At 43.6% G+C, this 14,910-nt stretch overlaps 1 protein-coding gene across 3 annotated transcripts in view; it reads left to right on the top strand.

Moving 5' to 3' along the window:
* elavl3 (ELAV like neuron-specific RNA binding protein 3) overlaps window positions 1–14,910 on the top strand; it is a 139,840-nt gene that overhangs the window by 107,288 nt on the left and 17,642 nt on the right. For all 3 annotated transcript variants that reach the window (XM_063036039.1, XM_063036040.1, XM_063036038.1), the window contains exons 4-6: window positions 2,262–2,415; window positions 4,448–4,673; window positions 8,023–8,061. In XM_063036039.1, the coding sequence (XP_062892109.1) occupies window positions 2,262–2,415; window positions 4,448–4,673; window positions 8,023–8,061 (419 nt within the window). The remainder of the gene's footprint in view (window positions 1–2,261; window positions 2,416–4,447; window positions 4,674–8,022; window positions 8,062–14,910) is intronic.

The raw sequence follows: 14,910 nt of genomic DNA, 5'->3' as shown, positions 1-14,910 counted from the left end.
GTCCCTGAGGGTTAATTTATGAAACATTTTGCACTTCGTCCCCTGGGATGTCACTGTAATGAGTGTCTTAGTTCATAATGCTGGCCTTTCCTTGCCTTGTGTGCATTGGATTAGACGAGCGACTTTTTTAAAAGCCAATTTATGTGACAGATGGAAGGGCCTCATTATTACCGTGGCAAAATTAGCTTGGGAATTCTCCTGAGAGAGGTGGCTTGGGTTGTGATATGTGATGGATTATGGAGAGGTCACTACAGTAAGGCTCCACTATACAATCTGTTCAATGTAGTAGGCAATTAATGGCTTGTTTTAACAGGATCAGCAACATCAGCTGAAAAAAGAGATTCTAACCATCTTTTGTAAAATGTATTAACAGAGTAGTCGCCTTTTATTTCGATTTAGCTGAGCCTTTTCAAGTCTGAAAGGTTGCTGGAACCTTTATTGCTTTGCCACTTTCAATTGTGTGGATATTTAATTGGATTGGTTTTCAAATAAAAATGATGGATGTCCCCAGTGAGATACAGAATAGCAAAAAATAGTCAAAATGGTGTCCAGCTGCTGACCATCGAGATCGTGGTCAGACTGAGCTCATAGGAATGGTTTTGGGGACTGAGAGGGGAGTTGGGGGTTAGGTTACGGTTTAAGGACAGGGATCTGGGAGAGTTAAAGGTCAGACTAGGGTTTAGAGAAGGGATATTGGGGAGTTGGAGTTCAGGTCTCTGCTCTGAGATCAAAGGGCAGCAACATGTCCAGCTCTTCCAGGTCGATGAAAAGCTTCCTTGTCCATGAAAAGCAAGAAACACTAGGGTCAGTCTGTAGGCACACCTGGAGTTCGAGCCTGGAGTTTGGGAAGAATTAGAAGAAGGAGAGGGGATCATAAGGGTCATGGGGAAAAGGCAGGTAGGAGGGTCTGAGACAATGGCCAGATCAGCCATGATCTTATTGAATGGCAGAGCAGGCTCACCGAGCTAGATGGTCTAACCTGGCTCCTGTTTCTTATGATCTTACATACCAGGACCCTGCATGACCTACAAGCCAAGCAGCCTCTTTCTGTGCTGTAACAATATTCAGAAGTTCAAAAGTTCATTTATTATCAAAGTATGTAAGCTGTATACAACTCTGAGACTTTGCTTCTCCAGATAGCCAAAAAACAAAGAAATACCGTGGAAGTAAGTTCAAAGAGAAACAGTAAACAGTAAGCCCACCCACCCCGTTGCACAATAAAAAGCGCCAACACTATCATCAGCCCCCAACCCTTCTGCCACACAAAATGCAGCAAGGACATTAACCCCCAAACCCAATTGCCCCACACAAACAAAAAGAGAAAGAATGGGCGACGATACAGAATATAAAAACTAAGACTGAAAAAGTGCACAGACCATAGTCCAAATGCACAAACACAGAACCTCGGCAAAATCCTCTGACATCATGGAAGGAGAAAGACACAGTTAGAATGCGGAGGCCTACCCTCAGGACACAGCAATAGGCCTCACAGGCTCCTTGTCCAGCAGCAGAGGGACTAAAAGGCAGGTAGTCGTTGCTGAACCCTTCTGCATTTGCCTCAGTGTTTCAGTCACTGAATAATGGAAGCTTTAATCATCAAAATGGAGTCAATCACTGGCTCACACCCTATCTCGAAATTCCTTTCCCTCAAGGGTTCAAGCTCGAGCTTGAGCTCCCTTCCTGAAATCTTCTCCGCGGCAGTAAAGTGCCAGGTCGCTCAGCTGATCTCCAAACTGTAAATCGCAGCCTCTAAACAGTTTCAGAAACACATTTGAGAAGAAAAACAAATGTAAAAGAAGTGAAATAAATAGGTTTGTGATCTATCCAGAAGATGTCGACCAAGGGCGCATTGTACACAGGCGCCATCTTAGCTAGATTGTGACTTATTTCGTCTCAGTTACACCATGCTGAACCGGTCACATATTAAACACAACTATTTCTACCCAACACATACAAAATACTGGAGGAAATCAGCAGGTCAGGCAGCATCTAAGGAAGGGAATAAATAATCAACATTTTGGGCCTAGAACTGAAAAAGGAAGGGAGAGTAAGAAGGTAGGGACCATCGATAAGAGGAAAACTTATTGGGACTTCCACCCTCTTCCTTTCCATTTCTAATGAAGGATCTCAGCCCAGAATGTCAATTGTTGATTCTGCTCCATAGATGCTGCCTAACCTGCTGAGTGGCTTCAGCTGTGTGTGTGTATGTCTGTCTGTCTCAACATTTTCAACATCTGCAGAATCCCAACTCTTTCTTCCAGGTTTCCTATGCTCGACCCAGCTCGGCCTCCATCAGAGATGCCAACCTGTACGTCAGTGGACTTCCCAAGACCATGAGCCAAAAGGAGATGGAGCAACTCTTCTCCCAATACGGCAGGATCATCACCTCACGCATCCTTGTCGATCAAGTTACAGGTAAGACTCTTGTCAGGTCTCCGTGAGTCAAGTCAAAACTGGGGACAGTGGATTTGATAGAAACCTTAAGACATGGGAGCAGAATTAGGTCATTCCACCCATCGGCCACACATGAATGTTTATCCTCCATGCAGAGTTTCCAAATAATAGAATACTAAGTTGTGTACATACATCTATTGATGCTTCTGGACACATCTTCAGCGATGTTCCTGGAATCATCGGGTGTTTCGGGTCTTTCAACATCATAGAACCTCCTCCAGGTGACCCAGCCGGGGCTGATCAGACCCCAGCTTGTGTCCAGATGGCTAGTTACTTATGACTCCATGGCTCCCCTCTTTTGAGCCACAGCCATCTTGAGGCCCTCTCTGCCACATCGGTGGTACTGCGGATGGCTCTCCTCTTCCTCTCTCCCTCAATGCCCAAAATGCTGAAGGCTCTAACTAAAGAACGAGCTATGAATCCCCTACAACCAACCTCCACTGGGAGACAACTCGCAATCCATCCAGCCTGCTGACAGTTGCTGACCAGTCCTGCGTACTTGGAGAGCTTCCTTTCAAAGGCCTCTTCCAAGCGATCTTCCCATGGGACTGTCAGCTCCAGCAGCACCACTTGCTTAGTAGACTCAGACACTAGGACAATGTCTGGTTGCAGGGTGGTGGCTGCGATATGGTTGGGGAACTTCAGCTGCCCTTCGAGGTCCACCAACAGCTGCCAGTCCCTTGCAGAGGTCAGGATGCCTGCAGATGTTCTTTTGGCAGGTATTGGCTGCTCCCCAGCTCTGACAAAGGCAATGGTCTGCTTGGAGGGTCGGGACCACTTCGCCCACACAACTCCTGCGCTGACGGCTTCAGCGATGGTCTTCCGGACCTGATCATGCCTCCACCTGTACCGTCCCTCACCAAGTGCCCTTGCACAGCCGCTGAGGATGTGCTCCAGGGTTCCTCGCTTGGAGCACAGTGGGCGCACAGATGACTCTGCCTTGCCCCATGTGTGCAGGTTTGATGGGCTTGGAAGCACATCGTACACTGCCTGGATGAGAAATTGGATGCGGTGTGGTTCGGCTTTCCAAAGCTCAGCCCAGGTCACTTTCCTCTCAACCGCATTCTCCCATCTTGTCCAAGCTCCCTGTTGCTTCGTTCCCACCGCCTTGCAGGCTCTCATCTCCTCCACTACTGCTCTCACCTCCTCCTGAACTAGACAACACCTTTCCTTCCCTCTGGTGTCCATCTGGGGAGTTGGAAAGGATCCTAGCCCAGCTCGGCCTTGTGTGACCACTCCCACCAGCCTCCTGAGACGCAGCCTCGCCTCTGCCTCCTGAACAGCTTCCTCTGCCCTCCACTTCCTGCCAGTCCTCACTTGGATCCCTGCTCTAGCAACCTTTGAGTCACTTGAGTCCCTATACTGTAGCACTTCTCTGGCTCTTGTTACCTTGAATTCCTCCTCCAAGGATTTGAAGGGCAGTTGCAGTTTGTTGTGGTGTCCATAGAGTGCGATGCTGCTCAGGCTCTTTGGCAGCCCCAGCCATCTCCTGAGGTGGTTGCTAACCCTCCTCTCTAAGGTTTCGACTGTCGAGATCGAAACTGCATAGACGAGGAGGGGCCACAGGATTCCGGGAAGAATGCCATGCTGATACACTCAGGCTTTAAACTTCCCAGGTAGGCCAGACTTGTTCACGGATTTCAGCCGGCAGGTCGCCTGAATGGATGTCGTGTCCCTTAAAGAGCTGTCAAAAACTTTGCCTAAGCTCTTGACTGGCTTTTCTGTGATGGTTGGGATGGCTGTGCCCGTGATGCTGAACTGGAACCTGTTCTCCACCTTCCCTTTCCTCAGCACCATCGATCTTGATTTGGCAGGTAAGTAAATAGTGCAAAAAATAAAGGTTGGGAACCCACTACCTTCTGATATAGTGGTGAGACACTACAGCAGTCAAGGCGGGGGTAAGCTACTAAATAATAGGTTCACATTGTACCAAATGTATGTAAATTATTCTCTATTCATACAAACCCCACATTATTTTGCATTCTTACAACAGGGGTTTCCCGAGGAGTCGGCTTTATACGATTTGACAAGAGGATAGAGGCAGAGGAAGCAATCAAGGGACTGAATGGCCAGAAGCCTCTAGGGGCAACAGAGCCCATCACAGTGAAGTTTGCCAACAACCCCAGTCAAAAGACCGGCCAGGCTCTGCTGTCCCAACTCTATCAGTCAAGCAGCCGACGATACCCTGGTCCTTTGCACCACCAGGCACAGAGATTCAGGTGAGACATCATCACCAGTGGCACGTACTAGTCACTGTCGAAGATGGCCAAGTGCATTGTGGATCTCTCTTCACCACCAACCCCCCGCTTCTGAAATTCAGCTCAGAATCACAATCAGGCTTACTAACACTGACATATGTGCAGTGCAGTGCAAATCTAAAATATGCTATGACTTACAATAAGAAATATATATTTTAGTGCAAAAAGAGAGCAAAAATAGTCTCTCCATGTTCCTGGGCCAAGGACCCATAGCCCCTGCAATGCACTACGTTTCCAGAGCAGAGTGAATGGGTGGTTGAGGTAGAACACGCCAGACATGACTGCTGAAACAAATTGTGCACATGCCTGCAAATTCAGCACTTTAACTGCACGACTGAAATATCTTAATGCAAGAATATTGCTTTGTATGAGTTTGATTTTAAAAATTGTAATAAAACATACTGCTAAAAGTATTTAATTCCAGCCTAACTATTTCAAATTCTTGGGTTCTAGTAATGAAAGATTTATTTATTTGGAAATACAGCACAGTAACACGCCTTTCCGGCCTAACGAGCCTCCTCTGCCCAGTTACACCCACGTGACTAATTAACCTACTGATACATACATCTTTGGAATGTGGGAGGAAACTGGAGCACCCGGAGGAAACCCACTCGATCACGGGGAGAAAGTACAAACACCTTACAGACAGCAGTCGGAATTGAACGCGAGATGCTGGCACTGTAATAACGTTATGCTAACCGCTTTGCTACTGCGCCACCATTAATCTTTAACAACTTATTAACCATTTGAAAGGAAAGTAAGACCACAAATTTAACCTCACGAGTTTTATGCTAATAAGTAACCATAGTTACAAATCACTCCCAGTGATAAAGTCTTGCATGTTAGCTCTCATGACAGTCAGATTGGTTACGGTAATTAATATAAGATCATGGTAAATTGGTGGCTGGTGTTTAGCATAGGCTCAATAGGCCTATGTTTCCCTGATGTATCTCTTTATTACTCTTAAGTGCATCTCTAAAGAATCAACGATTAAGGATCAACTTTATTTGCCATATACATTTACACGCATTAGGAATTTGCAGTAGTGTGTTGGTCAACGTGTGATATGCAGCAAAAAGTAGCAACATTCACAATTATAAGGAACAAAGAAACTCACGTACAGGTATGGAACAAAATGTACATGAATACATTCATACGGGCTTCTACTTTCAATGTAAACAGCATTATTAAAGGTGGTTTAACGCATTTACAGTGCAGTGATGGGGCAATAGATAGAGAGATGGGGAGCTGTCTAGAACGTTTAGAAGTAATCCGCTAGTTACTCGCACCTTCATTCCAGTTGCCTTGGGGGCCAGTGACTCACTTTTGCACATTGAATAGTCGCCATTTAATAAATGGGTGTGTCTTTAAAGCTCATCGAAGGTCAGGCCGAAATTGCTTGGTAGATATACCAATTGAAGAGTTCTTTCCCATGAACAGAATTACGTAGTCCATCGGAATCCAAAGAACTGTGATCAAGACAATCCATAACAGAATATCCCAGGTCATCCCAGTAAAAATGATGGAACTGGGTAAAGAATAGCAAGTAACTAGCCACGTAGAATTGTACAGTACAGTATCCAAGAGTAATACAGTATGGAAACAGGTCCTTCAGCCCAAAATACCCGTGCCAACCAAGTACCCACCAAGCTGGTTTCTTTTACCCACATTTGTCCCGCACCCCTTAAAACCTTTCCTATTCACATACTTATCCAATATCCTTTTAATATTGTTATTTATACCTGACTTAACTACTTTCACTGCAGCTTGTCCCATAAGACACAGGAGCAGAATTAAGCCATTAGGCCTAATGAGTCTGATCCACCATTCCATCGTGGCTGATTTATTATCTCTCTCACCCCGCTTCTCCTGCCTTCCCCCATAACGTTTGAACCTTTACTAATCATAAACCTATCAACCTCTGTTTCAATTACACCCAAACGCTTGGGTATCACAGCGTCTGTGCCAATGAATTCCAAAGATTCACCGCCCTCTGGCTAAAGAAATTCCTACTCATTTCTATTCTAAAGAGATGTTCTGTCTGAGGCTGTGCCCTCTGGTATTAGACTCCCCCACCGTCGGAAAGAAAATCTCCACATATACCCAATGATTTGGCCTCTACAGATTCACCATCCTTTGCTGAAAGTCCCGTTTAAATCTTTCCTCTCACCTTAAACCAATTGGTTGCCCTTCCCTGGGAAAAGATGAGTGGCCTCCAACCTATCTTGTTTACTCCAGCTAAAAAGCAGCACTTAGCCTGTTCCTACATTGTCCATGAACTTGCAGATTACACCACCTTTCGAGAATGTCCGGTTACATTCACCTGCACCGACAGCTCCTCCCTCCCTCCATCTGGGAGTTCCAGTCTCTAGACAATGAGAAATTTTCTTCATCTCCTTTCCGATAGCTCTGGCCTATATTCGCTGGAGCTTAGAGGAATGAGGGAATATCTTATTGAAACCTATCGAATATTGAAAGGCCTAGATGGAATGAACGTGCAGATATGTTTCTTATAGTGGAGGAGTCCAGGACCAGAGGGCACAGCCTCAGAATACAAGAACGTCCCTTTAAAATAGAAGCAAGGAGACATTTCTTTAGCCAGAGGGTGGTGAATCTGTGGACTTCATTGCCATAGACAGTTGTGGAGGTCAAGTTATTGGGAATATTTAAAGAGGAGGTTGATAGGTTCTTGATTAGCAAAGATGGCAAAGGTTACAGGGAGAGGACAAGAGAATGGGGTTGAGAGGGTTAATAAATCAGCCATGATGGAATGGTGGAGCAGACTCAATGGGCCAAATGGCCTAATTCTGCTCCTATGTCTCATGGTCTTAAGCTTTTATATGTACCACACTTCATAGAATTAAAGTTTCCCCTCAGGTTTCCATTAACTCTTTCTCTTCTCATATTAAATTTCTGCCCTCTACCTCCACAGCTAAGTGGTAAGTAACAATGGGACTTGGATTTGAAGCAATTGATTGGATCAGAATGGACTAGTTGGGCTGAATGGCCTGTTTCTGTGCTGTATGGCTTTACATCTTTTATAATTGTGACAACCAAATGCAGTGATTGAGTAAAGCCTGTATAACCATCTTTGGATAGTGAGTGCCATTTTAATTCAGCAGTCATGTAAACTTTATGTTTCTGCCTACTTTTAATTGAAAGTGTTGATACTCCTAATGTCATGTATTTGCTACTGGTCTCTGTGTCTTTACCTATCTCTCTCTCTCTTTCTGTGTATCTTCAAATAAAGGCTCGACTGTTTCATAGATACTAACATCCACCCTTCCTTCCATCTCTCCTTCCTTCACAGGCTGGACAATTTACTTAATATGGCCTACGGCGTAAAGAGGTAATTAATGTTCCAAAGGGCATCTAGTTGGCAAAGACCTAGAATTTAATATGCACCCCAGTAATCCAGTTAAATTTATTCAGTTGTAAATGTTTACTTGGTTGCCATTGATCTTCAGAACTGTTGCCAGCTCTTGTATAAATGTCAGCGATACATACTCTATTTAATTGTTGTTTACTTTGACCATCCCATCCCAAACTGGCCCAGGATTCCTTTGTTTTGTGTGTTGCTTTGAAGTATCTCTGTTCACTTTCCTGCAGCTCAGTGTCCAATTCTTTGGCAATTTTTGAAATGCACCCGAACAGACAAATCTTACCCTTAAACCGCCATCCCTTGTTGTTTTCCAGAACGTGATGTTTTACTGGATTTCCTTTTGTCCGACAAACGACATTGGAGCAGAATTAGGCCACTCAACCCATCAAGTCTGCTCCACCATTCCAACGTGGCTGATTTACTCGCAACCCCATTCTCCAGCCTTCTCCCCATAACCTTTGATGCCCTTACTAGTTTTGTAGCCTGGGGAAAAATACACACGCAGGACAATAAATACTTTTTCGGGCCTTAAATTCCTTTATTTGTTTTTGATGTTTCTTTGCAGAAAGAGCGTATCAAAATAAAAATGACAAAATAAATTTTTGAAAAGTTTCCACTATTGCAATCTCAGTTTAACTTCGGACCACACCCTTGTTATGCAGTATGAAAATAACTCAAACAAAATATACAAAACCAATTCGGTAGTAGCAATTCTGAAAAAGCAGTACAAACAACATTAGAATCCCACCACCCTGCACCTTATACACAACATCAAAAATATGAATAAATACATCTCATCTTAACTAAGAGATATACTCACACTTGGCCCACAAGATCTTAACTTCCAAACACATGTAGGCTAGACCTTGAAATGAGTTCTCCTCACTCACGCTAACTGAACAGAGATTAAAGCATTCACATTACTCTGTTATATTCATATTCGGTCATGAAACAATAAAGGAAATCAAATAAATTTTTACAATATATTGCCTCGTAGTTGAATTACTAAAAAGACTAGCCTAGTAGGCCGATTAAGGAAATTCGCAATCACGCTATTCCAGTGTCGATCAATTTTACTTGCGAAAATCTAAACCATCCACGTGTAAAACACATCAAATTACTGATATTCTAGATTTATAAATGAACTTACATGGATATTATCAAATATTATTCACCTTTCCTCACCAAACCTGTGAAAAGCATTCGACCGTTGTCCTTTCTAGAACATGGCACCTCTTCGTTCTACTCCACCCATCCAAAATGACACCACCATTTTCTCTTAAAGGCACAGGCAGCTATTTTAGCATTACCAAGGTGAATAAATGTGCACTTTAATAATAAAAAATGATATGCAACGGTCACATGGCAGACATCCCATCTCTCCTGGAAGTTCCGGGAGTCTCCCGCATATTAATACTGGCTCCCTGATGCCCACAAATTATATACAATGTCATGGAAATCAATTTTTTTGAGAGCGAGTGAGCGCGAGAGAGAGCGAGAGAGAGAGTGTGAGAGAGAGAAAGCACACCATGGCAGAGTGTTCCAAAAAAGAAAATATAAAACGTACATCACCCCAGACTACACTAAAGTGTACCCCTGCCTAATAGGGGTCTAAAGTAATGACAGTGTTGCTCGCTGCACTGTTTGCAACAGTGACTTTTCTATTGCCCATGGTGGGTTAAGACTGTAAAAGACATGTTGAGGTGAGTTTAACAGGTGTCATTCGTTCATTAGCATAGTTAAAGTTATTTAAACTAGCTGGCTAGCTGCTAAGGAGCTACTCTATTGCAGACATCCCACCTCTCCTGGAAGTTCCGGGAGTCTCCCACAAATTGATGGTGCTACCTCCCTGAAATGAGTTTTTGCAGGGTGGGATGTCCGACATGGTTACACTAGTGTAAAAGTGAGTGAAGTAATTCTTGCTAAAATTTTCCCAGAGTGGAGTCAAGGAAAAAAGAAAAGTTATGAGACCAGGGACGTGCATTCCCAAGTCTGCTACACCTCTAGCCAAGCTGTTCTCATACAGTCACACTCTGTGACTAATTGCCCAACTCGGCCTTGTTCACACCATAAGGCCTAAGAGCACTTGACCCATCGAGTCTGCTCCAGCATTCGATCATAGCTGATTTATTTTGCCTCTCAACCCCATTCTCCTGCCTTCTCTCTGTAACCTCTGACAAATCAAGAACCTATCAACTTCCGCTTTAAATATTCCCAATGACTTGACCTCCACAGCTGTCAGTGGCAGTGAATTCCACAGATATACCACTTTCTACCTAAAGAAATTTCTCCTCATCTTTCTATTAAAGTGATGTCCTTCTGTCCCCTCTGGTCCTTGACACTCCCACACAAGCCATACAAATCCAATCCAGCCTGTTTCTATGCAATTTATCTACTGTCAAACCTCAGGAAAATCATGGAAGTCATATTTGATGGGACAACCATGCATGCTAAGGATTTTCTCTTTGGTGCAAAGCTGGATGAGAGGTGTCTTGATAGATGATAAGAGGGTTAGATCAAATGGACAGCCAGAGACGTTTTCCTAGAGCAGAAATGGCTAATATGAGGGGCATAATTTTAAGATGATTGGAGGAAAGTATAAGGGGGATGTCAGAGGTAAGTTTTGTACAAAGAATGTGGTGGGTGCATGGAACCCCCTGCCGGGGGTGGTGGTAAAGGCAGGTACATTTGGGGCACTCAAGAAACTCTAGGTAGGCACAGGGATGATAGATCAAAGTAAGACATATCTGTGATACATTCAGCACATGGAACAGTCCACATTTAGTTGCACAGTCTAAAGAAGGTTGAGAGGAGATTTGATTGAAATGCTCCAAATCACCAATGGTTTCGATAGTTTACATAGTGAGACTAGTGGGGAACCAAAGGACATGGTTTTCACATAATTGTCAGGAAAACCAAAAGCTACGGGGAATATATTTCCTGTACAATCTGTTGCGATGATGTGGAATGTACAAGACTGTGGAAGTCTGGTCTAGGAATTGGTGTCATCAAAGAGATGGTGCTGGAGCAAGTGGCCTTTCCCTGTAAGATTCAATGGTGACATTAAAATTGCCTGGAGCTGATTAATTCACTAGTGAGGGGAATGATATTGACCCGAGATTGGCTTCCAGCCGTCTAAAATACTTAAAGTCACAGGAGAGTATACACACTCCTTACAGACAGCAGCGGGAATTGAACCCTGGTCTGTGATCTGGCACTGTTATAGCATTACTCTAACTGCCATGCCATCACGCCGCCCCACAAGTCAGGAGCGTAAACTGGATGCTTCACAGTTGCAAGGATGATCATAGCTTCAACTACCCTCAAGATACCCAGCACAACTGTGGACAAGGCAGCCCATGTTATTGGCACCCCATTCTCCATTGGTTCTCTTCACCAAGTGGCTGCAGTGTTTATACAACCATATCCAGCCCCCCCCCACCACCCCCCACCACTACAAGTCAAATATCAGAATCCGAATCAAATTTAATATCACTGGCATATGTTGTGAAATTTGTTAACTTTATGGCAGCAGTACAATGAAATACGTGATAAATATATGTAGAGGGAAAACTGAGTTTTAAATGTGTGTGTCTATCAAATAAGTAGTGCGAAATAACAGAAATAAAAAAGTAGTGAGGTAATGTTCATGGGTCATAAGATCATCCACATCATCTTTCCGTCATGTCCATATCCTGGAACTCCCTCCCTCCCTGTGGGGACTGTGGCAGCATCTTTGCCAGAAGGACAGTACACCTAGCTCAAAGGCTTGCTCCTTACTGGAGCCCTGTTTCTCCAAATCCATCATCTTCTGGTAGATTGTTATCAATAAGAATGTCGTGTTCTGTGTGTTTCCATAGTGACAAACGTAGAACATCACAGCAAAGTAGGAGCTGACTATGTTCATAGGGTCTGGAATTATACAGCAGGGAAACAGGCCTAACTCTCCCATGCCTACCAAGATAGTCGGCTTTGCCTACATTTAGAATATAGAACATTACAACACAGCACAGGCCCTTCAGCCCACAGATACTGTTCCAATATTTAATCAACTCTAAGATCAATCTCACACTTTCTTCCCACAAAGCCCTCCATTTTTCCACTATCCATGTGCCCTATATAAATTTCCTTAATGTATCTGTCTTTACCACCAGCCCTGATAGCGTTTATACATAATTGCCATTCTCTGTGTAAAAAACCTACATCTGACATCCCACCTATAGTTTCCTCCAATCATTTTAAAAATTATGTCCCTTGGTGTTAGCTATTTGTCCCCTGGGAAAAATGTCTCTGGCTATTCCCTCAATCTATGCCTCTTACCAACTTGTACACCTCTGTAGGGTAATAATGACAGATGGCACATATTGTTCATAATAGAAACTGTTCTACATAATTCACAAACACCGTCAATGAGTTGTTGTGTTCACTTAAAGAGACGATGTATGACGTAATGGCGTCAGTGGAAGGTGACTGCTTTTGGCTTTTTCGTAGTGGAAGTAAAGGGCTACAGCTTTTGTTAAACTCATGAAACGACATTCGCATATTTCAGTCACAAAATCCAACATCTCTATCAAGTTGCCTCTCATCCTCCTTCACTTCAAAGTGAAAAGCCCTAGCTCTCTGAACCTAAACTCATAAGACATGCACTCTAATCCAGGCAGCATCCTGGTGAAACTTGTAGGAACTCACAGTCTGAAGGATGAAAATACTTTCACCCTTTCACATACTGATTCCCCAGCCAAGTAAACCCAAAACTGAAGAGTTTTACTGTCAGAGAGAAGACCTTCTCCTTGTCATTCCTGTGCCGGCTATTTGGAAAGTTACATGCATTGGTGCCATTCTACTCTATCTTTCACTAATCACATACCCAACTCCCTTCAGAAGGTGAATCTGTGCGATAAACAATTCAGTCTACGTCACACATAAGCCTGTCAGAAGTGCTCCCACTGTTCAACCACCAGTCGTCTTCAGCCCTGCAGTTACTGAGCAACTAGACCCATCATGAGAACTAGAGCTGATAGGTTAATGGTGGAAAGGCACCTGAGGGGGAACTCCTTCACTCAGAGCGTGGTTGGTGCAAGTGTGGAATGAGCTGCAAGCAGAAGTGGTGGATGTGGGTTCAGTTTCAACATTTAAGACAAATGGTGCAGGTTGCTGAGACTAATAGTTCAGCATGGACTAGGTGGGCCTTTTTCTGGGTCGTAGTGCTCAATAACACAACAAACTCTCATGTGATCTCATTTCAATCTCCCTTCAGTCTTAGGCCGTAGAGCGACACAGCAGAGAAACAGGGCCTAAGGCCCAACCCATCCACGCCAAACAAGGTACCCACCAAACTTATCCCATCTGCCCACACTTAGTCCAATACTCTTCCTACCCACATACTTATCCAAATGTCTTTTCAATGTTGCTACAGTTCCTGCCTCTGGCAACTCATTCAATATACCAACCACTCTCTGCATCAAGAAGAGGCCCCTTTGGTCCCTTTTATACCTTTCACCTCCTGCCTTAAATTTATGCCCCCTGGTTTTAATTTTCCCTTCCCTGGGGAGGAAAAAAGATCACATACATTCACCCAATTTATATTATACTGCTCTACAAGGTCACCCCCCCCCCCAATCTCCTACACTCCAAGGAATAAAGTGGTAGCCTACCCAAAGCTTTCCCCATAACTCAGACCCTCAAATCCTAGCAGCATCACCATAAATCTTCTCTGCACTCTCTCCAGTTTAATGACGCCTTTCCTAAAACAGGATGACCAAACTGTCCACAATACTGCGAACGTTTCTTCATTCGTCCTCTTGAAGTTGTGGATCGGGGTGTTTCAGTTCTTACCTCAGATAATGCAGTCTTTGTCTGCAACAGTAATTAGTAGAATAACTGGATTACTGTTAAATTCTAGTCAGTGCCTCATTTATATTTCTGAACTAACATTTTCTTTCCCCAGCATGGGATATATTTTAATTTCTCTTTCAATGCCTAGTCTCTCAGTTGCATGACCTTTATTTTCCTCTTGCCTGAGGTTCCCAGTGGCTTGTTTGTGCTGCTTTTTTTTAAGTGCCTCTTTCTCAGCATCTCATGGTTTTATTATTCAAATCTAATCGTTTGCATTTCCATACCTGGAGTTTTCTCATAATGCATGTTTCGATATTTTCCTTATGTTGTTGTTGCTGCATATTTTAAATGAGAGAAGCAAGTTGGTTTTTTTCTAATAATGTACAAATGTGTCAAAATGTGACTTTGATTTCAATAGCACACACACAAAATGCTGGAAGAGCTCAGCTGGAGGAACACACAGAAAACGCTGGAGGAACTCAGTAGGTCAGGCAGCATCTATGGAGGGGAATAAATGGTCGATGTTTTGGGCTGAGAAGGTCTCAACCCAAAACGTAAACTGATGTTTCCCTTCCATAGATGCTGCCTGACCTACTGAGTTCCTCCAGCATTTTCTGTGTGTTTCTCTAGATTTCCAGCTTCTTCAGAATCCCGTGTTTATGTTTTTGTATTTAACAGATTAGTTTACATTTTATCTGAATATTTTATTCTTTTCTGTGTAAGTGGCTAGGCATTGCTGCAAGGGTGACCACTGTGTGTTGCGTTGAGGATGGATTATTTGAAGATGGTTTTATATTGGGGGGCAAATGTCATTCACAGTGACTGTAACTCCTCACCTCCATTTGATTTCAACAGCACCCTTAAAAAAACTTGTTTGATGCAAACTTAACTGGAAGTATGAAATGTCCAGTAGGTACCCATCTTGAATTCTTTGTGGGGAGGAGTGGCTGACTTATACCTCCATTTGTGTTTTAAAAAAAA

This window comes from Mobula hypostoma, chromosome 29 (genome assembly GCF_963921235.1).
Source record: "Mobula hypostoma chromosome 29, sMobHyp1.1, whole genome shotgun sequence".
NCBI classification, from domain to species: Eukaryota; Metazoa; Chordata; class Chondrichthyes; order Myliobatiformes; family Myliobatidae; genus Mobula; species Mobula hypostoma.
This window is presented reverse-complemented; position numbering and strand designations above follow the sequence as displayed.